Source organism: Heterocephalus glaber, unplaced genomic scaffold (genome assembly GCF_053883595.1).
Source record: "Heterocephalus glaber isolate CG9 unplaced genomic scaffold, H.glaber_assembly_v1.0 deba00001504, whole genome shotgun sequence".
In the NCBI taxonomy this organism is placed as follows: domain Eukaryota; kingdom Metazoa; phylum Chordata; class Mammalia; order Rodentia; family Bathyergidae; genus Heterocephalus; species Heterocephalus glaber.
This window is the reverse complement of record NW_028258324.1, coordinates 37,255,224-37,282,848: the sequence shown is the minus strand read 5'-3', so window position 1 is coordinate 37,282,848 and position 27,625 is coordinate 37,255,224. Positions and strand designations below refer to the sequence as shown.

General features: G+C 34.6%; 1 protein-coding gene across 7 annotated transcripts in view; it reads left to right on the top strand.

Annotated features, from left to right (window-relative positions):
- The window catches only part of Ift80 (intraflagellar transport 80), a 125,988-nt gene that overhangs the window by 74,681 nt on the left and 23,682 nt on the right, over window positions 1-27,625 (top strand). For all 7 annotated transcript variants that reach the window (XR_015440911.1, XM_087186455.1, XM_087186452.1 and 4 more), the window contains 4 exons: window positions 5,220-5,338; window positions 10,430-10,504; window positions 14,049-14,212; window positions 25,184-25,248. Coding sequence is in view for 6 of the 7 variants with exons in the window: in XM_087186455.1 (XP_087042581.1) it covers window positions 5,220-5,338; window positions 10,430-10,504; window positions 14,049-14,212; window positions 25,184-25,248 (423 nt within the window). In the remaining variant the exon portion in view is untranslated. The remainder of the gene's footprint in view (window positions 1-5,219; window positions 5,339-10,429; window positions 10,505-14,048; window positions 14,213-25,183; window positions 25,249-27,625) is intronic.

Genomic DNA, 27,625 nt, shown 5'->3' with positions numbered 1-27,625 from the left:
TAGATGAAGATAGAGAGGTTGAGACATGCCAGTGGAAGATGGGGGAAATATTTACAGGTCAGAAAACATTAGTCAGTTATTTATTCAATTGTAAAGTTCTTAAGGGCACAGGTGCTGTATTTCAATCACTTTGTCTCTCCTATAGGGCCTCCAGTAGCCCAGTGCCTTGCATATAATAGATGTTCGACAAGTATGTTAAAAATTAATTGAAAAAAGTATGAGGAGTAGGCCAGAGACAGTTTACCATTGCAAATTCTCTGCTGAAGAAAAAGGGACTCTGTATCTTCCTTCTCCTCTTCTTATGTATTATCAGTTGTTCTATCTTCAGTATTCATAATTCTTATTATTGTAATTAATATAAAAATTAAAAATATATATCATATGATTTCATGGGCAAGTTTATTCAAATATTTTGGTAGTCCAAGAATCCACATTTCTAAATTTGGGCAATATGTTCACCAGATTCATAATAATTAGTTTCATTATAATTGTCCTTTGTTTTATTTGTTTTAAATTTTTAAGACTTTGTATTTGGAGAATTTAAAACATACACAGAGTGGTGTAATGAATCTCCATGTGCTCATGGCCCAGCCCCAGTAGTCATCAGTTCATGATCAAGCCTGTCATTCAAATCCATGTCTAATTTTTCTCTTTCCCAATTGTTTTCAAGAAACTTCAGACATCATATTTCATCTGTACAGTATTCAGTATAGGAGCTGGAGATGGAGGTCAGTGATAGAATGCTTGCTTGACATCCATGAGGCACTGAGCTTGAGTCTTAGCACCACACACACACACAAAAATTCAGTGTATACAGCTAAAAGATGAAGACTTGTTTTTGTTTTGACATAACCATAATATACTACTATTATCCTACTTTAACAAAACAATTCCTTAGAATTATCAAGTATCCATAAAGTGCTCAGTTTCACTTGTCTCTTACATGTCACAATTTTGTTTATGTGAATCAAGATCCAAATCATTACAACAGGCTAATATATTTTTTAAGCTTGTTTTTATTTGTAGTTCCCTGGTCATCTCTGTTTATATGCCACTGTGCTTTCTTTGCTGAAGAAACCAAATGACTTGTCCAGTAGTTTTTCATAGTCTGGACATTGCTAATTTTATCTCCATGGTGTGTTTTGTTTTCCAGTGCTAAGGATCAAACCCAGGGTCTTATACATGCTAGGCAAGCATATATACATATAGTACATAGGAATTAGCTGATACAGTACTGCTAAAATTGAGTTCTGGTCTTAATTACAGAAATGTCCAATGATGAGAATATATCTAGAAAGAAAAGTTTTCTTTCCACACAAAAAGGAATCATCCTAGTGACTAGAAGAATTTTACATAAGACGAACTGTGAAGGGTTTTAAATGGCCTATTGTATCCAAATTATCATTGTACTTAAATTCTTAGTTTTAGAGCTAGAAAATGTTTATTTATAAAGAAGTTTTACATCAATAATTATAAAACATTTGTTTGAATTTTTGTTAAATTGGTCCTATTTTGTATTTTTTCTTAGATTAATTTCATTCACTCATTCAATAAATATTTATTGAGCCATCCCTACCTGCCAGGCATTAGGCTAAGCTAGTGGTGGCGAACCTATGGCACCTGTACCACAGTGGGCACAGAGCCCTCTTTGTTGTCAGGCAAGCCAAACTGCCCCAGCAACTTATCATCAGATAACACTTTTTTCTGAATGAAAACCTCACTATTCAGATTTAATTGCAGAATTGGCACTTTGCAATAAGTAAGTGGGTTTTGGGTTGCAGTTTGGGCCCTTGGTCTCTAAAAGGTTCACCATCACTCATAAGCTATGGGGAATGCAGTAATGAATAAAAAGATTTAGTTCTTGTTCTCATGGATGTTCTAAGTCAGTGTCTTGAAAATCTTTAAATTAATTTAGGTAAAAAATGAAGGAATTAAAAAAAACTTACTGGTTTATGTGAATTCATGAGATTACTGACTTGAGGCACTTTTGGTTCAGAGGCTCGAGAACTTCACTTCTTCCACTCTCCTCTTCTCTGTAATTGACTTCATTTTCAAAAAATCCTTTTTTATTTTGTGGCTTTAGTAGCTCCAGGCTTACATTCTACTACTTCAAGAAAAGAGTCCATTTCTTCCTGGTAATTCCAGCAGAAGTCCCAGCCTTGTATTTCATATGCTAAGTCTGAGTTAAAGGTATTTGATTGAGGGAAAGGGGAGAAAATAGTCAATTTCATTTGAACTACTCAGTCACTGAGACTAGTGGAAAGAATAGTTGCCTAAAAGAACATCATGGTATATTTACTAGAAATGGTGTAATTTGATTCTGGGCAGATAAAAAATATACCACTGGAGTCTGTCCTTTGGTTGTCTAGCAGCCGTACTGTATCAATTAATTTATTGCTGTATAATCACCCCCAAAACTTAGTGGCTTGAGACAGCAACACTTGTCATTCCTCAATTTATGTGAGTCGGGAATCCAGGCATGGATTAGTTAGTTCCTTTGACTCAGATTCTCTCAATGCTGCAATGAAGGTGTTAGTTAGCAGAGCTTTAGTCTTATCTAAAGATTCAAGGAGAGGAAGATTTGCTTTCAAACTTACAGACATGATTGTTGGCAGAATTCAGTTCACCCCTGTCTTTTGCACCAAGGGTTTCAGTTTCTTGTTGGCTGTTGATTTCCCTCAGTTCCTTGTTCCATATGGCAGCTCCCAACTTGTCAACTTCCTTTATCAGAGCAAGTAAGTGAGAAGAGCCCAAGTGTGTAAGCAAGATATAAGTCATGCTTTTTTGTTGTTGTTGTTGTTGTTGTTGTTAACCTGAAATCAAAAGTGACATCTCAACATTTTTACCATATTCTATTCAACAAAAGGAAGCTACTAGGTCCAATCCTGTGCAAGTAGATTTACATAAGGGTACAAATACTAGAGAGTACCTTATCACATATACACACTTGTATTCATCTGAGTGTGATTTAGAAATGCACTACTTAATTCAACTGTTCTATATAAAAAAACAAATCTTTATCCTTTCCCTAAAAGGAAATAATCTAAATGCACCCAGTTATTTCATTGAGCTCCAAGTCTATTCTCCAGGTCTGGAAAACTATATATAAATACAAATTTTAATTTTTCTCTTCCTTTCCCTCTTCCTGTACTACAAGTTTACAATGATGTGTTTCAACTCTTTGCAGTCATTATTCTGTAATGTTCATAAAGTTCTATCTTTGAACAGTTGCCTCCTGCATTCTTTTGGCATGATTTCAGTAGCTTTCTTGCTTTCTGGTGTGACAAGATGTTTGAGGCTTTTGTACATTTGGTGTCCAGACTTGGGGTTAGCCATTTTCCTAGGAATGCCTCACTTCTGTTGGGGGTTGGGTGTTATTTAGAAACCACAGTTGGGTGCTACATGTGCTCCTTGCTACTGATTTGATCATTACTCCTAGACAAAATGTTTTTGTTTTTGATAAGATAAAAATACTTAATGAGTTTATACTGAGTTTCTAATGTTTACAGTTTTACTCTTGATATTTTTACTTGACTCTTCTACAAGAAAATTTTGGTTTCTAAAGACATTAATGATGCTATTATATTCCAAAGTATAGTTTTAAAGTAAAAATAAATTTTAATGTTATGAATACTATTTAATATTTCTTGTTTTTTACAATAGAAGCAAATTTACCTATCTTTGTATCCTTCACTTTCTTAGATAAAAGGTATCATATTATATGTACTGTTCTAAATTTTACATTTTTACTTTATGTCTGGGTAAACACACCATACATCTTTCCTCGTTGTGTTACAGTTCTTTAGTGTGTGGGGATGTACCATAATTTAACACAATTTGGGCTGTTTCCAGTCTTTTGCTTTTGACAGTTATGCTGTGATGAATAGCTTGTGCATATATTACTTCCTAGTTTTACTTCATTATTTTGGGATAGGATTCTAGAAATGAGATACCTGGGTCAAAGAGTATACATGCATGTAATTTTGCTGTCTCTTTAATCATGGTTATAGTATTTTGAGGAAGTGGGAGTTGGTCAACAGACAGTGAAACAATAATATACTTGCCTTAGTTTTTTTAGGCTACTGTGACAAAGTACCATAGCCTGAATAGCTTATAAACTACAAAAACTTTTTTTCCTCATGGTTCTAGAGGTCCAAAAAGCCAAGATAAGGTGCTAGTAGATTTGGTGTCTGATGAGGTTCCACTTTCTGGTTTATAGATAGTGCCTTCTTGCTTTGTCCTTATTTGGAAGTCGCAAGGCAGCTCTCTGGGGCCTCTTTTATAAGTGCATGAAGCTTATTCATGAGAGTAATACTAACCAGCTCCCCTGAACCCCACAACACATGAATTTTTGTGGGTACATAAACTAATTCCGATCATCGCAATGCCTGGTAATACTTATAAGAAGTTTGAGTTTATCTTGCTATTTTTCTTTCCAAAGCTTTTCATTGTTCATTAATACTATATCACATTTTTTAAGAAAAATAACATTTTGAGAAGAATTTAAAGAACTAAGTTGCAAATATAATTACATTGTTATTCTGGTTTTCACCTTTTATTATACTGCCTTACCCATTCTGATATTGACCAGTGATTAAGTTTAACTTGCCCAAGACTTTTTCTTAATTTATTGCAGTTTGTCAGTTTCAAGATTTTGGGCCAATATTACCAGTTGTTAAAATTCTTGCAGATAGTCCATTATAAACTTTTATAATAATTTTAACTGTCATAGGCAAATTTCTCTTTGTTAGTTGGTGCTTAGCTTTTTAATATATTATCTCTGTATTTTTACATGTGTAAATAACTTCTACAGTTTGATTTCTTTACTAATACGTTCTATTCCATTTTGGATTTTTATAGCAATTATGTCTCTTTTTTTAGAACCTAAATTTTAAAGTAAAATCTAACCTAAAAAAAGATATTCTTACTCTTTTGGGCAGAAATCATATAGCTTCTTTCCAACTACTTTATGCCACCATCCTTTAACTGTGTCTCAGCATTAAGAGAATCTTTCACTTTATCATTCAATTGCTACATCATTCAGTTTGGCTTACAGGTTAAAAAATCTTTATAGGCCTTTAAAAAAACTTATTTCTAAGAGATTTTTTTGATGTACTGTTATATGATTAGTAGTTAATACATTGACTTTTTTGTGTGTTTCAGAATCTTGCTAACTTACTAAAATTCTGTTTGTTGATATTTCATTTTTCCTTGTTTAGGTTCGGAATGTTCTTAATGATGCAGTGGACATATTGGAATTTCGTGATAGAGTCATTAAAGCATCTTTGAACTATGCACACTTAGTTGTTTCAACATCTCTTCAATGTTACGTGTTCTCGTAAGCATCTTGCATTTCTTAAAAATCTAGAGTTTGACTGAGATAAGGTATTTATTTTCAGGTTTTCACATCAACATGGTTTGGATTAAACATAACTTTCTCCAAACCTTGCCTATCCTGAACTTACCTTAAACCAGTAAGTAAGAAAAAGTTAAAAAAAAAAAAAGAAAAAAAGAAAGAAAGAAAAGAAAAAGTAAGCTGTGGGTAATGAAAATAGAGGTGATAAAATTTGTGCACCAGAGGTTAATAATCACTTTTATAATAAGAAATGGTTTCTCTAAAATAATGTCTATTCGCATTGCTAAGGAATTTGATTTTGAAACCCAGAGCCTAGCGGCAGCTAATAATTAATGAAAAGAGGAATCACTCATCTACTATAAGAAGGAACACCTAGCAGCCTAATAGGCTGAGTTTTTCAGAATGGACACATGGTATTTAAGCTTAGTACCATAGCGCAGTGTAATCATGTTTTAAGAATAATGAAAGAAAATATATTCATATACTTACTCTATATTAGAGGGTAGGAAATGATAATACACCAAGAGAATTGAACTGGGATCTTAAAAACATATTTGGTATTTTAAAAAGGTAATTACATGTTCTGATAAGCACCAGGCTTGGAGAGGGGTGCAGTGTTTAATGATTTCTGTAATGTAAATACTTCTACTGTGACCAGTTTGAAGACACCAGTGTAATTTTACTGAGAGGAGAGTTGACAGGAGATGCAGACCATTATATAATATTATCACATACAGGATGTAAATAATTTCAAGTGTATGGATAATACTAAAATGTAATAAAATAACCTGGAAATGATAAATTTTGAATGTTTACTACCTTCATTTTGAATATAATTTGCTGAATAGTAAGTTTTTAAAATCTAATGACATTCCTCACAAGCGCAAGGTCCCGAGTTGGATCTCCAGTAACAACAACAACAAAAAAAGCAACTTAAGTTCCTTGGCCTCAAGGACAGCTCTAGTGGTAGCAAAATCTAATGACACTGTATATTAACCATTATTAAACTCTAATTATTTTGTTATGAAATTTTGTTTTTTATAGAATTAAGAGTGCTTTTAGGGGCCGGGGATTTAGCTCAATGGTTCTGCTGTCTGCCTCGCAAGCAGAAAGTCCTGAGTTTGGTCCCCCTCCCCCCCCCAAAAAAGGGAGAGAGAAGTAAGAGTGCTTTTATCTTGATTGATAACTACTTGCATTAAAATAAAAATTTTTTAGAGTTCATTTTAAATTAAGTTTATTGGTACATTTTAGGTATACAATATTATGACATTCATCATTGGGAATTTGTACCTTTACACAATATGTCTTAGTTCTTATTTTTTTCCCCATTCCCCTGCCTTCCATTCAACCCCATCACCCCTCCCTAATTACAAAGACTTTGCTTCCATTTTTTCCTTTTCTCATAATTATTCCTTTCCCTTCCTTCTTTTCCCCTGCCCCTCCTACTTCCACTTCCCCTTTGGACCTTTGCTTCCTGTTTCACATTACTATACATTTTGATCCTTATTTACACTTTCAGTTGTTCATACCAGAGAAACTATTCAGTATTTACACATGTGTCCTATTTATTTCACTTAAGTGTATGGCCTCAATGTGCATCCATTCAGCTATAAATGTCTCTAGTTTCCAGTTGATGAGCAATTGGGCTGTTTCTAAGTTTTCGCTATTACAAACTGTGTTGCTATAAACATGAGTGCACATATATCACTGTGGTATGGATCCTTTAATTCTTTTGGGAAGATACCCAGCAGAGGAATAGCTGGGTCAAATTGGACCTCTAATCTTAGTTTTTGGGTTTTTTTTGGTACTGGGGATTGAACTTTGGTCCTTGCGCTTACGCAGCAGGCAGCAAAACCACTGAACTAAATCCTCAGCCCTAATCTTAGTTTTGCGAGGTATCTCCATATTGATTTCCACAGTGGTTGCACCAGTCTACACTCCCACCAACAGTGAGGAAGGGATCCTTTTTTCCCACAAGTCCACCAGTATTATTGGTTAATTTCTTGATAGCCATTCTTTCTGGAGTGAGGTGGCATCTCAGTGTGGTTTTCATTTGCATCTTTCGAATGACCAGTGAGATTGAACATTTTTTTGTATGTTTATTTGCTGTTTCTATTTCTTTGTCTGAGAAATGTCTGTTCATTTCAGATGCTCATTTTTGGATTGGGTCTTTAAATTTGGGAGATCTGATTTTTTTAAGTTCTTTATATATTCTAGATAGTAGACTTTTGTCTGAGGAACAGCTGCTAAAAATTTTTCCCACATTGTGGGTTGTCTCTCCACACTGTTGGTGGTTTCTCTTGCTGTGCAGAAGCCTTTTAATAAGAAGAGATCCCACTTGTTGATTGTTTGTGCTAGTTCACGGGCAACTGAGATTTTGTTCATAAAATCTTTTCCTACACTGATGTCTTCAAGGGTTCTACCTAACCTCTGTTCCAGCTGGTTCAGAGTTTCTATTTTAATATTTAGATCTTTAATCCATTTTGATTTTAGTTTAGTGCATGGTGAGAGATACAGGTCTAGTTTTAATCTTTGGCAAGTTGAAACCCAATTTTTCCAGCACCATTTATTAAAGAGGCTATCTTTCCTCCAGTGAGGGTGTTTGGCTCCTTTGTCAAAGATGAGGTGTCTGAGTGTGTCTGGTGCTGTTTCTGCATCTTCTAATCTGTTCCACTGGTCCTCAGGTCTGTTTCTTTGCCAGTACCATGCTGTTTTTACCACAGTAGCTTTGTAGTATAGTCTCAAGTTGGAAATTGTGATACCCTCTACCTTGTCCTTTGTTGCCTAGAATTGCTTTTGCTACTCTAGGTCTCTTCTGGTTCCAAATGAATTTTTGGATCGTGTTCTCAAACTCTGAAGTATGCTGTTAGAATTTCAATTGGGATTGCATTAAATCTATATAGCAGTTTTGGAAGTAAGGCCATTTTCACTATATTGGTTCTTTCTACCCAGGAGCAAGGGATGTCTTTCCATTTTCTGATATCCTGTTTGATCTCTTTTTTCAGAGTGCTGTAATTTTCAGAGTAGACATCTTTGTTTCTTTCCTTTGGTTGATTCCTAGGTATTTCATTTTTTTGGATGCTATTGTGAAAGGAGTTGCTTCTCCAGATCCTCTCTCAGTGAGTCTGTTGTTCATGCACTGGAAGGCTATTGATTTTTGTGTGTTGACCTTGTATCCAGCTACTGTACTGAATTTGGTTATTAAGTCTAGAAGACTTTTAGTGGAGTTCTTGCACCTTCTATATAGAGTATCATGTCATTTGCAAATAATGACTTAACTCCTTTGTTTCCTATCTTTATTCCTTTTATTTCTTTCTCTTGTCTAATTGCTATGGCTAATGTTTCTAGAACTATATTGAAGAGGAGTGGTGGTAGTGGACATGATTGTCTTGTTCCTGATGTTAGCATAAAGGATTTCAGTTTTTGACCATTTAGTATGATATTGGCTGTTGGTGTTTCATAGATGGCTTTTATCAATTAAAATAAAGACTGTCTATTCCAATTTTCTGTAGGGTTTTTATCATGAATGGGGGTTGGATTTTCTCAAACACTTTTTCTGCCTCTACTGAGATGATCATATGGTTTTTATCTTTGGCTCTGTTAATATAGTATATTACATTTATTGATTTGTATATGTTGAACCATCCCTGCACCTGGGTTGAATCCCATTTGGTCTGGGTACATGATCTTCTTGATGATCTTCTGCATTCTTTTTGCCAGTATCTTATTGAGGATTTTTACATCTGTGTTTATTATGGAGATTGGCCTAGAGTTCTCTTTTTGTTAGGTCTTTCTCTGCTTCTGGAATCAAGGTGATGCTTGCTTCCAGGAATAAATTTGGGAGTGTGGCTTCACTTTCAATTTCACTGAAGAGTTTTAACATTAGTGGCAATAGTAGTGGCAATAGTTCTTCTCTAAATATCGTGTAGAATTCAGCAGTGAAGCCATCAGGACCCATCTGGCTGGGGCCTCTGCACCTGCTCAGCTGTTTTCCAGGACCCAGGCTCTTCCCTGAAACCTTCCTCTTTTCCATCTTCTGGGTGAGAATATGAGATTTAAACCAATTTAAAAAACTGGTTCTATGAAAGTTATTGAGAATCATTTAGAATATATAGGAGTAATGAAAATATTTTAAACTGTGAAACAACTGATTGAGAATGGAGTTTTCCATTTCTTCATGCAGCCCAATCTTTGAATCATATTATCCTATAGAAATGAAAGGAATGATTTATTTATTCATTATTCAATAAGCATGATTATAATTTATATTTATATAGTATTTTACAGATTATAGAATGTTTCACAGAAATCATTTCAATAATATTAGGGGACCTATAGCAGAAGATAATCCTGTTCACCTTTGATTGTTATAGTTTCGGTTTGTTTGGTACCCGCTATGTAACAGTTTGCCAGATACTTATGTGATTTATTAAACCCCATGTTACAAATAAGGGCATTGATGTTTTAGAAGTTAAGCTTGTTAGGATTATTTTTTTCAGTATGGGGAATTGAACTCAGAGTCTTCACACTAAGCTGTGCCTCCACCCCTCCCCCTTTAATTGTTCTTTTTATTTTGAGACAGGATTTTACTAAATGCTGAACTGCCTGGGCTGCCCCCAAACTTGCAATTCTCCTTCCGTAGCCTCCCATGGTGCTAGGATTACCACTGCATACCATGGTGCCCAGCTAAACTTGTTAAAATCATAAGGCAACCCAGACCTATTCTCTTCTCACTATGCCATGCTGCCACTGTTTTTCAGATGAGAAACATTAGATGACTTTCACACACTCACAGAGCTAATAAATAGCAGAACTGGGACTTATGTTTAGAATTCCTTAATTTGTGTATTGTAACACCTACAATAAATATTATTAAATGCCTACTATGTACTAGTTGCTGGGGACAGAGTCTGTTTACTGGTTGTCAATACAGACATGAAAGAATAATTTCAGAACATTGTACCAAGTGCTATTAATGAAAGGATATATATAATTACTGTGGAATTATAATTGTTTTATTTAAAAGTATCTAGTATTTTAAGTGTTAATAAATGCACATGCTTTGTCTTTTAGTACGAAGAACTGGAATACACCACTTATATTTGATCTCAAAGAAGGAACTGTTAGTTTAATTCTACAGGCAGAAAGGTAATTTGTTTATTATTTTTATTCCATTTAGGGCTAAATATCTCATAGGGATAAAGCATTCTTTAAAGCATCCTATTCATAGAAAAGTACTTTAATGATTTGGAATCAAACTGTTTCTGTTATATATTTCAGAACTAAAGATCTTAGACCAGTAGTTCTGAAACTTTTATTTTTGCCTTATAAAGTATGTTAGTTTTTTAAAAATTTTATTTTAATGTAATAATGTAATATTAATATTTTCTTAACATTAATAAAGAAAATATAAAAAAGCACTCTTCTTTTATGAAAAAAATAAAATTTCATAGCAAAATAGAGAATAACTACATTATATATTATAATCTTTTTTTTTTTTTTGGTACCGAGGATCGATCTCAGGACCTTGTGCTTGTGAGGCAGGCACAGTGCCACTGAGCTAAATCCCTGGCCTATATATCATAATCTTAAATGGCCAAAATGTTACTCTGAGTACAGTTTCAAAATTCTTAACATTCTTAAAAAGTTACTGAGGATTCTATATATCTACATTTACTATATTAAAAATTAAAACAAATTTTAAAAGTATTAATTTATTTAAAATAATGAGAATAAATTCATAAGTAAACAGTGATGACATGAGAGGATAGGAGTCAGTCAAGAAAATTCCTATTAAAAAATAATGATAAAAAACAAAATTCCTACTAAATAGTTTAGACCTCATGGTCCCTTATTTTCCTTCCTTCCTTCCTTCCTGTCCTCTTTCCCTTCCTCCCTCCTTCCCTCCCTCCCTTCCTACCTTCCTGCTGGAGATTATACCCAGGGTCTTGTGTATGCTAAGCATGTACTTACTCAACAGCTTCAGCCCTAATTTTGTTTTTAAATATTGGTTGAAATTCATTGGTTTCATGAGCCACTGCTGGGCTGTGATTTGAGGTTTAAAAAATAATATTCTCTAGCAAGATCTTCAGCATGTACAGGACTAAGAAACTGTAGGCCAGTTAACTAATAAATTAGGACTAGCTATTACTCTAGGAACACACACTAAAGTATTATTAGTCACTCAATCAAGCCTGACTCTGCTGAGTCAGAGAGAGATCAGACTTAGGAAAGCTACTTAACAAAACCTGGAATATCAGAGATCAGACTTAGGACTAAGTATGCAATAAACCTGAAATAACATATGGAAATATAATTGACATTTACCTAAAATAGCTATGCATAAAACCTTTCATCTGAAACTATGCACTTTATTCTTTTACTCATCACCTAGGCAGCCCTTAATATTGTTTATTATCAGATTTTCTAGCCCACAGCTTTTTATAAATAGCAAACCAGAAGAAGAATGATGCTGTTAAAGAAGAATGGCTGTTTAAGTTTGGCACAGCGATGAGAAGAAAAGGGACTGTTTGGCAAAGGAATATAGGGAAAACTAAAAGCATAGGATTGGATAGTTGAATAGTATAATTCTGACCACCAACAGATTCTCAGCAGTATCAAAGCTGTCATTTAGTTACTGAAGAGTGTGATCATCAATTGATAATCTTGAATGATAAAATATTAAATTTGGTATCATCTATTTAATGAAATTGAAATATTTAGTTATTTTATACATTTTAAAAATAAGTCATTTTTGCCATTTAAAAGGCGAGATATCAGCTCTCTTTAAAAACCATATTTTTGAGTTGGGTATGTTGGCACATGTCTGTAATCCCATCACTCCCAGGCTGAGGCAGGAGTATTTGAGCCCAGACTGGGTAATTCAGTGACTTAAAAGGACCCTATCTCAAAATAAAAAATAAAAAAGATTGGGGATGTAGCTCAATGTAGAATCCCTGGGTTCAATCCCTAGTACTGCAGACAAAACACTATTTCTGAAATGCTTTTACACTTTAGTAGCTCCAAATAAATTTACTTATTTATACATTATTTACATATTCATTTATTGAATGTGTTTGAAGTAAGCTTATATGTTAGTGTCATAATTTTAGTTACTGCCTGCCACTGGTCTTATTTATATAATTAGAGATGTTATCCGTTGAAACAGAGAGTTTACTCACAAGAAAGTTAAAAGCTACCACCTTATTTAGAAGAGAAAATGTCACAGAAAAAAAATATGTACTACTTTGATGTATCACTTTGTGAAGACTTACAAATATTGTTTTCATATACTAATGTGTATGGCCTGATGTGTAAGGACTAAAGCCTTTAATTAAATAAGATACCTACAAGTCCTTACGTATTAAGTGTATACATTTGATATTCATTAGGTACTAACTTTTCATTGCTTTTGGTGTTAGTGTATTTTTGTTTCCCTAATAAGAAAGAATGATTAGCAATTCCCAAATCAACAAATGGTTCTGAATTGAGGATATTGAGACTTTGAATGTAATATTTAAAACATTGTTTCAGGATTAAGAAAACAGGCTCACCAAAATAGTTGTAGCATCTGTGTAAATCAATATAACATTTCAAAAGTCAGTTTAACAATACAGTATATGCTACATTTTAAAATATATGTATCCTGTGATTTGGTAAATATGCTTCTAGAAGCTATATAAGGAAATAAGTAGAATAGACAATACAGATATAAATGGGCGCTATAGACACTTTTTAAAGCAGTGCAGAGTTTGAAATAAAATAAATGCCTTTAAGTAAATTATGGTACAACCATACTTTGCCACAATAATATCTATGGAGGTAGTATCACAAGAGGTCTTTGTTTTTTTTCTATATTGTTTGAATTAGTTTTTATAATATTTATATATTTGCAAAGGAAAAGTATAATAGTCATAAAATATTTGAGTTGATAAAAAATTACACAGTTTTATGCCTTGAATATAGTTATCTACATAGCAACCCTGAACCCGAAACCCTGTTGAAAAAACTGTATGAATTTTTAGATATGAATATGTACTGATGATAATCATATAATTTTAAAGTGAGAAGAATCTTTTTCTTTTTTGTCAGTACTGGGAATTGAACCCAAGTCCTCACTTATGCTAGGCATGTACTGTGTACCACTGAACTAAATCCCAGCCTCCAAAGCATCTTATTTTAATAAATGCTGGTACTGGTAATAGTTTTTTTAGTCATTTTCACTATTTCAGACTAACCAATATTTAATTTCTAATTATCTTTAACATAATCTTCAATTATGAAATATGCATTGGTACTGTTTCATGAAACAAATAGCATCTAACATCTAAATCACTTAATTTTAACTTAAAAGATTTTCTAATTGCCTTTGTATAGATATTCTTCCTTAAGAAAGGAAATTAACTGAAGGTGTAATATAAATGAAGTCACAATTTCAGTATACAGGGTGGTAATTATGGACATTTTCATTTTTCTTCCCCTATCTCCATCAATAAACAAAACCCTAGAAAATTGAATCAAAACAATAAATGTTGATTTTTAATTTTAAAAATATTTCATTTTTCATATGTATATACGTATGTCTTTTAAATTTAGGATATAGATTTTTTGTAAAGAATAAACTTTTCTAATATAAAAGTGAAAATATACTATTGTCCTACTTGAGAATATATTTTCATTCATTATTTTTTAGACATTTTCTTCTTGTAGATGGTGGTGGTATCTATTTATATTCTTATGAAGGGCGCTTCATTTCTTCTCCAAAATTTCCTGGAATGAGAACAGATATTTTGAATGCACAGACTGTGTCTCTAAGTAATGATACTATAGCAATAAAAGACAAAGCTGATGAGAAAAGTAAGTACATTTTTATAATTTTTCACTCAGTTTGTTAGTTAATGCTTTCATAAGCTTTCATTTTCTTATCTATTAATATGTTAACTTTATATGAAGAATTATGAGCTTCCTAATGTCTTCTAAACATGAATTAAATAAGAATTAAATTTGTGATACTGTGTCCAATTAATTGAATTTCAAATAGGTATCATCACAACACCTAAGATCAGTGGTCAGAAATAAATCTTATTCAGAAGCTATTGGTAGAGAGATTTAATTCAATATTGTGGTCCTAAAAATGTATATTAACTTTTATTCTTTTTAATATTCATGTGGTAACATAGTAAATATTATACTGCATTGTATTTTGTTTATGTATATATTTTAATTAAGTTCATGATGTAGAGGAAAGTTATGAATAACTTAAATTTTCTATTAAAAAATTTAGACCACATAACTGTTGATAAATAAATATGAGTATATCAGATGTAAAGTACTAAGTGATGATACATGCTGTGAAGAAAACTAATGCAGGGTGAGGAATTGGGGAGTTCTGTAGGCGAGACAGAAATGACTGGGGGAAGGAAGTGGAAGGATTCTGAAGTGGGAATGATTGGCATGTTAAAGGAATTGCTAGAAGGCTAGGTACAGTAATTGGATCAAAATGAGCTAAGTAGAGTAGGAGGAGAGAAGACAGAGATAGACAAGAAGATAGTGTAAAGACTTAACTATGGAAAGGATATAAGCATGTAGGAAACAGAGGAGGAAGTTTGGATGGGCTCTGCCAATCAGGAGTTCTGTTTTCAATGTGGTATATTAAAATGCTCTTTAAAAATCCAAGCAGAAGTGGAGAGTAATCAATAGGATAAACAAATCCAAGGCTCAGGAGAGAGATTGAGCCTAGCAATAAAAATTTAGAAGTCTTTGGAATACTTCTGGTGCTTAGAGCCATGGCGCTAATTGAAATTACAGTACCTAAAAAGTGAGCATACACAGAGAAGAGGACCAAAAACTGAGCACAAGACTATTTAGAGATGAGGAAGAGGAGGAGCAAGTGAGGAAAAAGGAAAACCAGGAGAATGATCTTAAATCCTAGTGTAAAAATATTAATATTAGTGTTTTTATCTTTCTATAGATATTGAGAAGCATTGTTGTACATTACTGTGACACATTTACTAAAATCTCTAACCTGAGTATGTAGTTTATATTATACAAGACTTAATTCAGGAGTTAGAAAGTGGTCCTTTTTAATTTTCAGTGCCTTCAGATTTATCACTTCTTATACTGGTAGGAAATATAACTCTCCTAAATAGAGCTATATTCTAACTCTTTAGGCCTTCTCTGAAAGAAGACGTGATAATTGATTTGTTTTTAAAATACTTCCTTTCCAGCTAAAAATAAGGAAAAGAATAAAATAAAATACTGTCTAGACAGTAGACAGAATTAAGACTATGTAGTTGCTAATAATAATAATTTGGAAATCAGATTTTTGTCCTCCATAAACTTAAATTGAAAATGTCAGTGGCCACTATGAGTTTTCTGTTTCTACTTTTCTTCTTTAATACCTCATATTTCAGACGGAAGCTTTAATAAAATGGGTATGTTCTCAACTGAATATAACTTATTTTTAATTTTTCTGTAATTCACAAAAGAAACATACTTCATTCTGTTTTTTTAATATTTTCTCTGGTGCTGGGGATTGGACTTCATGCATTGTAGACAAGTCCTCTCATTCTTTTTTTTTTTGTATTCTTTTATTGGTACATTGTAGGTATACAACACAATTACATTTCTCATTGGGAATTGTACCTTTATATAACGCATCTTGGTTCTTATTTTTTCCCCATTCCTAGCCCTCCCTTCACGCCCTCCACCCTTCCCTATTTACAAAGACTTTATTTCCATTTTTTCCATTTCTCATCATTTTTTCCTTTCCCTTCTTTCCTTTCCCCTGCCCCTCCCACTACCCCTTTGGACCTTTTATTCCTATTTTACATTATCGATTATTCATTCTAATAATTGGTACATTTTAGGTATACAATATAATGACATTCATCATTGGAAATTTGCACCTTTACATAGTCTCTCTTGGTTCTTGTTTTTCACCCTTGCCCAGCCCTCCCTTCAACCCCTCCAGCCCTCCCTATTTACAAAAATTTTGTTCCTATTTTTCCATTTTCTCATATTAATCCCATTCCCTTCTATCCTTTCCCCTAGCCCTCCCACTTCCTTCCCCTTTGCCCCTTTTCTTCCTATTTCACATTACCTATTATACATTTAGTTCTTATTTAGACTTTCAGTTTCTCACACCAGAGAAACTATTCGGTATTTACGCATCTGTGTCCTATTTATTTCACTTAAGAGTATCGCCTCAATGTGCATCCACTTAGCTATAAATGTCTCTAATTTCTCATTTTTTATGGCTGAGTAGTACTCCATTTTATTAAAAAACCACATTTTCTTTATCCAGTCACCAGTTGATGTGCATTTGGGCTGTTTCCAAGTTTTAGCTATTACAAACTGCACTGCTATGAACATGGGTGCACATATATCACTGTGGTATGATTCTTTTAATTCTTTGGGGAAGATCCCCAGCAGTGAAATAGCGGGGTCAAATGGGATTTCCAGTCCTAGTTCTTTGAGGTATCTCCATACAGATTTCCACAGTGCTTGCACCAGTCTACACTCCCACCAGCAGTGGAGCAGGGTTTCTCTTTCCCCACAGGCCCACCAGCTTTTGTTATTGGTTGATTTCATGATAGCAGCCATTCTTTCTGGAGTGAAGTGGAATCTCAGTGTTGTTTTCATTTGCATCTCTCGAATGACCAGTGACGTTGAACATATTTTCATGAATTTATTTGCTGTTTATACTTCTTTGTCTGAGAAATGTCTGTTCATTTCTGATGCCCATTTTTGGATTGGGTCTTTAAATTTGGGAGGTCTGATCTTTTTAAGTTCTTTATAGATTCTACATAGGAGACCTTTGTCTGAGGAAGAGCAGGTGAAGATTTTTTTCCCACATTGTAGGTTGTCTCTTCACACTGCTGGTGGCTTCTCTTGCTGTGCAGAAGCTTTTTAATAAGAAGAGATCCCACTTGTTGATTGTTTGTGCTAGTTCACGGGCAACTGAGATTTTGTTCATAAAATCTTTTCCTACACCGATCTCTTCAAGGGTTCTACCTAACCTCTGTTCCAACTGGTTCAGAGTTTCTATTTTAATATTTAGATCTTTAATCCATTTTGATTTTAGTTTAGTGCATGGTGAGAGATACAGGTCTAGTTTTAATCTTTGGCAAGTTGAAGCCCAATTTTTCCAGCACCATTTATTAAAGAGGCTATCTTTCCTCCAGTGAGGGTGTTTGGCTCCTTTGTCGAAGATGAGATGGCTGAGTGTGTCTGGCGTTGTTTCTGCATCATCTAATCTTTCCCACTGGTCCTCAAGTCTGTTTCTTTGCAGTACCATGCTGTTTTTATCACAGTAGCTTTGTAGTAGAGTTGCAGGTTGGGGATTGTGATACCCCCTGCCATGTCTCTGTTACCTAGAATTGCTTTTGCTCTTCTGGGTCTCTTCTTGCTCCAAATGAATTTTTGAATTGTTTTCTCAAGGTCCATGATGTATGCTGCTGGGATCTCAATTGGAATTGCATTAAATCTATATAGCAGTTTTGGAAGTATGGCCATTTTCACTATATTAATCCTTCCTACCCAGGAGCAGGGGATGTCTGTCCATTTTCTGATATCATCTTCAATCTCTCTTTTCATAGTGCCATAGTTTTCAGAGAAGAGGTCTTTGATTTCTTTCATTAGGATGATTCCTAGGTATTTCAGTTTTTTGGATGCTATTGTGAAAGGAATTATTTGCCCTATTTCTCTCTCAGGGAGTCTGTCATTGGTGTAGAGGAAAGCTATTGATTTTTGTGTGTTGACCTTGTAACCAGCTACTTGACTGAATTTGGTTATTAAGTCTAGAAGACTTTTGGTGGAGTTCTTGGGGTCTTCTATATAGAGTATCATGTCATCTGCAAATAATGACAGTTTGACTTCATTACCTATCTTTATTCCTTTTATTTCTTTCTCTTGTCTAATTGCCATGGCTAATGTTTCCAGAACTATATTGAACAAGAGTGGTGATAGTGGACATCCTTGTCTTGTTCCTGATTTGAGTGTGAAGGATTTCAGTTTTTGACCATTTAGTATGATATTGGCTGTTGGTTTTTCATAGATGGCTTTTATCAGTTTGAGGTAGAGACCACCTATTCCAATTTTTTGTAGGGCTTTTATCATAAATGCATGTTGGATCTTGTCAAATGCTTTTTCTGCATCTATGGAGATAATCATATGGTTTTTGTCCTTGGCTCTACTGATACAGTGTATTACATTGATTGATTTGTGTATTTTGAACCATCCCTGCATCCCTGGGATGAATCCCACTTGATCAGGGTGTATGATCTTCTTGATGATCTTCTGCATTCTGTTTGCCATTATCTTATGAAGGATTTTTGCATCTATGTTCATTAGTGAGATTGGCCTATAGTTCTCTTTTTCAGTTGGGTTTTTCTCTGCTTTGGGGATCAAGGTGATGGTTGCTTCCAGGAATGAATTTGGGAGTATTGCTTCCCTTTCAATTTCTTTGAAGACTTTAAACAGTAGTGGCAGCAGTTCCTCTCTAAATGTCTTGTAGAATTCAGCAGTGAAGCCATCAGGGCCTGGGCTTTTCTTAGTTGATAAGTTTTTAATTACATTTTCAATTTCATTGGTTGATATTGGGTTGTTTAGAATTTTTAGGTCTTCTTCATTCAACTTTGGTAATTCATATGTATCTAGGAATCTGTCCATTTCTTCTGTTTTGTCCATCTTATTGGCATATAGGTTCTGGAAGTAGGTATTGATGATCCTCTGGATTTCTGCTGGGTCTGTTGTAATTTCACCCTTTTCATTCCTAATTGCATGGATTTGGGCCTTTTCTTTCCTTTTTCTGACAAGGTTGGCTAAAGGTTTGTCAATTGTGTTGATTCTTTCAAAGAACCAACTCTTGGCTTCATTGATTTTTTGTATCGTTCTCTTAGACTCCATTGCATTGATTTCTCCTCTGATCTTTATAATTTCCTCCCTTGTATGAGCTTTGGGGTTGTCCTGCTCTTCTTTTTCTAGAAGCTTGGGGTTCAGCATCAGGTAGTTTAATTGGGCTTGTTCTGTTTTCCTAATATGAGTATTCACGGCTATGAATTTCCCTCATAAGACTGCTTTCATTGTGTCCCATAGATTCCGATATGTTTTATTGTCACTGTCATTTAATTGAAGGAACTGTCTGATTTCTTCTTTAATTTCCTCTGTGACCCACTGGTTATTCAGAAGTGTGTTGTTCAATTTCCATGTGTTTATGAAATTTTTTGAGTTTCTTTTGCTATGGATCTCCAATATCATCGCACTATGGTCTGATAATATACAGGGGATAACTTCAATTCCTTTGCACTTACTTAAACATGTTCTGTGTGTGAGTATGTGGTCTACTTTGGAGAATGACCCATGTGCAGCTGAGAAGAATGTGTATTCTGATTTTGTGGGGTGGAAGACTCTGTAAACATCTGTTAAGTTCATTTGTTCAAGAGTTCTATTGAGTTCTAGTATTTCATTACTTATTTTTAGTCTAGTTGATCTATCTATTTGTGACAGTGGGGTGTTGAGGTCCCCCGCTACAATTGTATTAGTGCATATAAGGCTTTTCATGTCCGTTAGTATTTGTTTTATATAGTTGAGTGCACTAGTGTTTGGTGCATAGATATTTATGATTGTCATCTCTTCCTCTTGGATTGTTCCCTTTACAAGGATGTAGTGCCCTTCTTCGTCTCTCTTAATCAGTGTTAGTTTGAAATCTACTTGATCTGCCAAGAGGATAGCTACTCCTGCTTTTTTCAGCTTCCTTTTGCATGCAGTATTGTTTTCCACCCTTTAACTTTCAGTCTCTGAGTTTCCTTTTGAATTAAGTGTGTTTCTTGTATGCAGCATATTGTTGGATTTTGCTTCTTGACCCATTCTGCCAGTCTATTTTTTTGATTGGTGAATTGAGACCATTAACATTGATGGTTATAACTGAAACGTATTGACTTGTCATTGCCATGACTTTTTCTTTTTGTTGGGTTCTCCCCCTTTCCATTTAATTTCTTGTCATGCCAGATGGGTTCATTCTGCTTTGCTTCCTGGGGTTGTGATCCTCAATGTCTGTTCCTAGGCTATTGTGTCAAATTCTTTGGAGTGCTGGTTTGGTGTTCACGAAGTTCCTAAGGTGCTCTTTGTCATGAAAGTATCTTATTTCTCCACCCATTTTGAAAGATAGTTTTGCAGGGTACATCAATCTGGGTTGGAGGCTGTTTTCTTTTAGGGCTTGGAATATGTCACTCCAAGCTCTTCTTGCCTTGATGGTTTGTGTTGCGAAGTCTGCTGTGATTCTGATGGGCTTTCCTTTGTATGTGATTTGTTTCTTTTCTCTGACTGCTTGGAGAACTTTGTTCTTCTGTTGAGTTTCTGGAATCTTAACAATTATATGCCTATGTGTAGATTCTTTTTTTGATCAAGGCTATTTGGAGTCCTATATGCCTCACTTATCTGTATGTCAAGCTCTTTTCCCCTGCTTGGGAAGTTTTCTGCCATTATTTCTGTGAAGAGATTTTTTATTTCATCTCCACTCTCTCCTGTTTCTTCATTGAGCCCAATCAGTCTTATGTTATTCTTTTTTGCATCATCTAGCAGCTGGTGGATTGATTTCTCATGTTCCCTTATAATTTTGAAGCAATTTTTCTTTTCCTGGTCACTAATTGCAATCTTATCTTCTATATCTGAAATTCTGTCCTCACACTGGCTCATTCTGCTGTGTAGACTTTCAATGGAGTTTTTCATGTCCTGGAAATCTATTTGCATCTGTTTTATGGATTCCATTTGTTTCTTATGTTGGGATTCCATCATGTTCCTCAGCACCTCTCTAGATTTATTAATCATGTCTTGCACTAAAGGCACAATTTCTCCTGTTATCTGAGAAATTATTTCTGATTTCATTTTTTCCAGATCCCCTTTGGTTGCCAGTTCAGTGGGTCCAGGTGGTTGAGTATCAGAGGGTTCCATCTCATTTCCCTCTGGGGTTGCTGTAGGTGATCTGGAAGTCTGGTTTTGAGACTTATTTACATGTTTTCTCATTTCGACTGGGTCGGCGGGCTGTTAGCGCCTGCACGGATTACCTCCTCTGAGCTGGGAGAGGTGGGACAGGGGCCGGGAGCAGCGGTAGGGATGGTGACCCAAAAACCCTTTCCTGTGGGCTGGGAGCAGCTGGAGGGATGGTGGCCGGGAAACCCCTTCCTCTGGGCCAGGAGCAGCGAGTCCTGTCATTCTTGCTAGGAAGGTGCTTTACCAGCAGATACTGATTTTATAATATTGGATATCGAAAATATTCCCAGTAAGACATAATAACCATTCCCATAAATCATTCAGGTAAAGAAGGGATCTCTTACATAAAGCTTGGATACACACACCAATTTTCTTTCAAGTTTTTACCTTAATCCTCTCAGCCTTTGCATTTATGTATTCTCTCAGTTGTAGCCTTGTGTAGGGCTTTACCAGTGGGTTTTGGTACCATAGTGTATACCACTTCCATATTTAAGGTGTCCTAGAAACTTCTACTCCCTAACTATTTTCCCACCCATGTGCATAAGGTTTAGATGCTAGCACTGAGCTGAGCCAAGGAATCCTGGCTCTTTCCTGAATCTTTTCTTAATTAAATCGGGGAGAACATTGCTTCAGATCATGGGAGATCAGGCTTCTTGTCATCTTGGCCTTTCTGCTTTCCAAGTCCTTTCAAACTAGGATGAATATTGCTTAAAGCCCTTAAATGTTGGATCACCAGTAGGGGCTCTTATCAGTCTGTGTTTTGATGCTACCAACATTGCTTTATTCACTCTGTTTCTTAATAACTGCTTGAAGATTTCTGCCAGGGTAGGATAAGTCCTTGACTCTCCCTTTTCTACTTTGCTTTCTGTTCACCACCATCACTGTTCACTCACCCTATTTCTTTTTTTTTTTTTAATTCTTTTATTGGTACATTTTAGGTATATAATACATTTACATTTATCATTGGGTGCTTGTACCTGTACATGATGTATCTTGGTTCTTATTTTTTCCCCATTACCTGTGCACCCTTCACCCCCTCCACCCTTCCCTATTTACATAGATTTTGTTTCCATTTTTTTTCTTTTCTCATAATTTTTCCTTTCCCTTCTTTCCTTTCCCTTTCCCCTCCCACCACCCCTACACCTTTGGGCCTTTCTGTATTTCAGATTATCAATTATTCGTTTTAATCATTTTAATCCTTATTTACACTTTCAGTTTCTCCCAGTAGAGAAACGATTCGGTATTTACACATGTGTGTTATATTTATTTCACTGAAGAGTATGGCCTCAAGAGGCCGGGGATTTAGCTCAATGGTTTTGCTGCCTGCTGTGCAAGTGCAAGGACCTAAGTTCCATCTCTGGTACCAAAAAAAAAAAAAAAAAAAATTGGGCCAGGGATTTAGCTCAGTGGTTTTGCCACCTGCTGTGCAAGCACAAGGACCCGAGTTTGATCCCCGGTACCAAAAAAAAAAAAAAAAAAAAAAAATTAAAAAAACCCAAAAAAACAGCAAGAGTATGGCCTCAATATGCATCCATTTAACTATAAATGTCTCTAGTTTCTCATTTTTTATGGCTGAGAGTACTCCATTTTATAAAAAAACCCACATCTTCTTTATCCAGTTTCCAGTTGATGGGCACTTGGGCTGTTTCCAAGTTTCAGCTATTACAAACTGTGCTGCTATAAACATGGGTGCACATATATCGCTGTGGTATGATTCTTTCAATTCTTTGGGGAAGATACCCAGCAGAGGAATAGCTAGGTCAAATGGGACCTCTAGCCCTAGTTCTTTGAGGTATCTCCATTTTGATTTCCACAGTGGTTGCACTAGTCTGCACTTCCACTGACAATGGAGGAGGGTTCCTTTCTCCCCACAGCCCCACCAGCATTTGTTATTGGTTGATTTCTTGATAGCAGCCATTCTTTGTGGGGTGAGGTGGAATCTCAGTATTGTTTTCATCTGCATCTCTTGAATGACCAGTGATGTGGAACATTTTTTCATATATTTATTTGCTGCTTTTACTTCTTTGTCTGAGAAATGTCTGTTCATTTCAGATGCCCATCTTTGAATTGAGTCTTTGAATTTGGGGGGGTCTGATTTTTTTCAATTCTAAAAATTTTTTCCCACATTGTATTCACCCCATTTCTTATTAACTGTTTAGAGATAAACACACACACACACACACACACACACACACACGCACACACACACTTAGAATGAGCACCTTAGCATTTCCTTCTAGCTATCCCCATTCTCTTGGGAATCATTCTGGTCCTCATAATTAGATTCAGTATAACTTTTTTCCTTTGGAAATGGCAGTGGGCCAGTGGCCAGAATTGGAATCTTTCCAATATATTCTTTTAGTAAAAGCCCTGAAACTAGAGGCTGTAATTCCATTTGCCCACTTCTTACTTTCATTTTTAGCTATTACAGATTTAGTTGCATATTTTTTAATTATTATTTTGCATTTTCGCATGAATTTAGTGAGCCACTTTCCTGGGAGTTGTAGCCATCATTTCTAAATTCCATAGGTAACTTTTACTTCCAATAACTGATTGCAATATAGCTATCATTTCATACCATAGATGATACTAAAAAATCAAATTCCTGGGCCGGGGATTTAGCTCAGTGGTTCTGGCGCCTGCCTCACAAGGTGAGGACCCGAGTTCGATCCCTGGTACCAAAAAAAAAAAAAAAAATCAAATTCCTCACCTCCTGCCATTTTATTCCTTCTTTGCCTAAAATAAGTATTTTAGTGAGTCAGGGTCATTCTAGCAAATACCACATTTTCTCATCCAAACTTTTCCATTTTCATCTCAACTATGTGTACCATAATCCATTTCGAACATTACCTGGAGTTAGCACAAACCCTAAAGCTTAAAGATAAAATCTTCCACAAGATTGCCTTCACTTCAGATGTGAATCACCATCTCAGAGGGTCCCTGGAAACTTATTTTTCTTTCAGTCTATAAATTCAAAAGGACCCCTTCACATTTGATAATTTGCTGAAAAGGCTTAGAACTCAGGAATGCTATATTTATGATTACTATATTTATGATTAAAGTTTTATGATAAAGGATACACATAGCTTGAGGCCTGGAAGGATGAGTCACCCCTCAGGTCAGTGTGTTCACCAACGAGGAAGCTCCACTGAGCTTTGGTGTCTGGAGTTTCTAATGGAATCTTATTACATGATTTAATTAATTAAATCATTGGTCACTAATTGAACTCAGTCTCCAGTCCCCTTCCCATCTCTATAGGTCAGAGACCTAAAAGTTGGAACTTTCTAATCACATGGTTGGTCTTTCTGATTATCAGTCCTTATCCTGAAACTATTCAGTTGCCTGTCAAGAGTCTTTTCATTAACATAACAAAGAAATTCCTGTATCTTGGGACCCTTTAAGGGTTTTTGAAGGTCCCATCCAGGAACCCAGGACAAAGTTCAGACAAATTACTTATACCACATAGCATATTAACAGAAAACACACACATTACCTAGTATTGTGGCAGGCACTCACCATTATTTTTCCTTTGTCAAATATGATTGCCTAGGATGTTATACTGGTTGAAATCAGAGATATCAGAATTACAAATGCATCCACATTTGAATTGCCATTGTTGATCCTATGGAGGAGTATTGATGCCTTGGCATTAATAATAGCTTTAAGTAAATGTGTCCTAAGTATGACCCCATTAATAAATAGGAAATTTTACACTGCTCTTCTATGCTGATCCCTACTCTAAAGTCCAAAGAGTTAAATAATGTCTCATGAGGATTATAATCCCACTGGAATTTACCAGTAATATACTAATTAATGTTCTTCTTTTCTTTTTTTAAGTTATCTTTCTCTTTGAGGCATCAACTGGAAAACCACTAGGTGATGGGAAACATCTTTCTCATAAGGTAATGGAGTTTAGCTATTTCTAATGTAAATAGCTACTATTTTTTTTTTCAAAATAGTTTTAAGAAAGAAAACAAATTAGTTTTGTATTTTAAATCAGTGTGCAGTCTACATATTTTACCTAAAAATGTCACAAAGACAAAGCACAATAGGAAGCTATTATGCAAATTAGTTGCATAAAAAGATCTGACTTACATGTCTGTTGTCTAGACTCTACTGCTTTTCAATAACATGTTCTATTTTGATTAAGCTTACAGCACACAGAAAAGAAAATACAATATATAATTTTTTTCCAAACCTCTTGCAGTTTTCTCATTGACCTATCCTTAGCCATCATTTTTGTTAAGTTTTAGGATGAGTTATAAGAACAAAAAAACTCCATCTAGAAAGTACAAAAACTTGTTTATTGGTTTCTCATATTTTAGCCTTAAACAAAGGAGCACATTGTATTATCTTTCTAAGTGACACGTTAGTGTCTAAATACGCTTTTAACTTTATTAATACTTCTAGTGAAGTGTTATTCTAAATTGCACTTTCCTTTTTTTTTTTACAAGGACTGGTTTAAATTTGAATAATGAATGCATTCATATGGTTCAGAAATCAAAAAGCATTAAAAAGTATGCAGAGGGGCCAGGGATTTAGCTCAGTGGTTCCACCACCTGCCTCGCAAGTGTAAGGACCTGAGTTTGATCCCTGATACCAAAAAAAGAAAGTATGCAGTGAATAAGTTTCCCCGCTATATTTATTAATCATAAATACAGTTCTTCACCAAGTACCACTGTTACTAATCTCTTATATATTCTTCCAGAGATTTTTATTCCATGTACAAACAAAACAAATATGTATTATTTTCCTCTTACACAAGAATGTAGCATACAGCTCTGCACATTGTTGTTTTCATACAATGCACTATTTCTAGAGATTTTTCCAAATCTATGGAAGCATATCTATGCTTTCCCAACTCTTTCTCTCCCTACCATATAATATAACATTTTATGGATATATCAGAATTTATTTAATCTGTGGCTAGAGGATGGACATTTGTTTCCAGTCTTGCTTTTACAGCATTGGCAAAGTGAATAACTTTTCATATATATCTTCTTGCAGATGTTGTAGGGTAACTGTGGCATTAAGTTAGGAAATGTTGCTGCCTCAAAAGAAATGAGTATTTGTAGTTTTAATAAGTATTGTTAAGGGCCGGGGATTTAGCTCAGTGGCACCATGCTTGCCTCACAAGCGCAAGGTTATGAGTTTGATCTCCAGTACCAAAAAAAAATAAAGTATAGTTAAATTGTCTTCCAAAAAGATTATATCAGTTTTCCTTCCCACTAATATGAGTTGCCTATTTCTCTACAACCTCTCCTTAATAGTCATTTAAATTAAGACTATGTAAGCAGACATTTTTTTCTTAAGTAGTAGTAAGTATATAAAAAGAAGTAAGCTTCTTAACTGTCAAGATATAGTCATTTTTGTTGGTGTTATTGAAATGAAAGTCATTTTTTAAGGTTAAACTTTCATTTTAATGTGATAACTCTTTTGCTAGAGTTATTTTCCAAAGTAAAAGAATTTCCTAAGCACAAGAAATTTACAATTTTCTAATTATAAAAATGGAAGTGACTTCTTCTACATCTCATACTTCATTCAGTTACTAAGATATTTGTGTTTAATACAAATAATTTAAAATTTTTATTCAGTAAAATAATAGAAAAATCACATTATCTCTTATTTCATCTGTGAATAAACTGAGATTTAAGATTTTCTCAAATAATAACAAAACCCAAACTAAAACTCAAGTCTGTGTATTATTAAATGAGTATTAATTAGTGTAGGGCAAGAGAGAGGATTCTAATGAACACAAAACTACTTTGATTTCCTACTGCAAACTGTGTCCATCTTTAATTTTTTTCAGTAGTACTGGGATTGAATTTAGGGTCTCATCCATGCTAAGTGGTGGGCCCTGTACCATTAAGCCACATTCCCAGCCTTGATTTTGAATTTCTTAGAAAAGAAAATCATATCTGTTTAACTGTTTTAAAAAATATACTGTTCTTTTGATAATGATAAACAGTTCATTATTGTAAAGATTAATTTATTTGAAAGATTTTCATTTTGAAAATACACTTGTATTTTGTGCATATCTTGATATACTTGAAACAAAATTATTTTCTTCCTTAAAATATAAATTATAATATCTAAGAAAAGAGGTAATTTTTAAAAATGCACTTTGAACTGGTATATACTGATCTACCAATTTGGATAAAGGTATATATATATTTTGTTTTGTTTTGTTTTAAAGGGTGCTGGTACACATAAACACAATAACCTGATGGTGTGATCGTGACTCTAATTGAATTCACAGTTCCTAACAAAGTCTTCAGA